The sequence below is a fragment of the Calidris pugnax genome, unplaced genomic scaffold, assembly GCF_001431845.1.
Source record: "Calidris pugnax isolate Ruff unplaced genomic scaffold, ASM143184v1 scaffold120, whole genome shotgun sequence".
Classification (NCBI taxonomy): Eukaryota; Metazoa; Chordata; class Aves; order Charadriiformes; family Scolopacidae; genus Calidris; species Calidris pugnax.
In genome coordinates, this window is record NW_015090867.1 from 324,555 (window position 1) to 324,797 (window position 243).

At 63.0% G+C, this 243-nt stretch overlaps 1 protein-coding gene across 1 annotated transcript in view; it reads right to left on the reverse strand.

The window, feature by feature from the left end:
* The window catches only part of BOLA3 (bolA family member 3), an 8,392-nt gene that overhangs the window by 4,332 nt on the left and 3,817 nt on the right, over positions 1-243 (reverse strand). The window contains exon 2 of the mRNA XM_014945458.1: positions 51-192. Coding sequence (XP_014800944.1) covers positions 51-192 — 142 coding nt within the window. The remainder of the gene's footprint in view (positions 1-50; positions 193-243) is intronic.

A 243-nucleotide genomic window follows, 5' to 3' on the forward strand; every position in this document is an offset into this window, starting at 1 on the left:
CAGGGATGGTTTGGGCAGAAAAGGAGGAAATGAGGAGCCTGTTTCCGTACCTGATATATCCACCACCTTGATGGCCGAAGCCCCGGGGAACTTCTCCCGCAGGACCCGGGCGACTCGGGCCTCCCCGTCCGTCTGCGAGGAGGAGGAGGGGGGGGAGGAGAAGCTTCTCCAGGTGCCGCAGCGCAGGAAGAGCTGGGGGGGGAGAGGGTGGGGAAAAAACAGCCCTGAGAAACACTTTGGGGG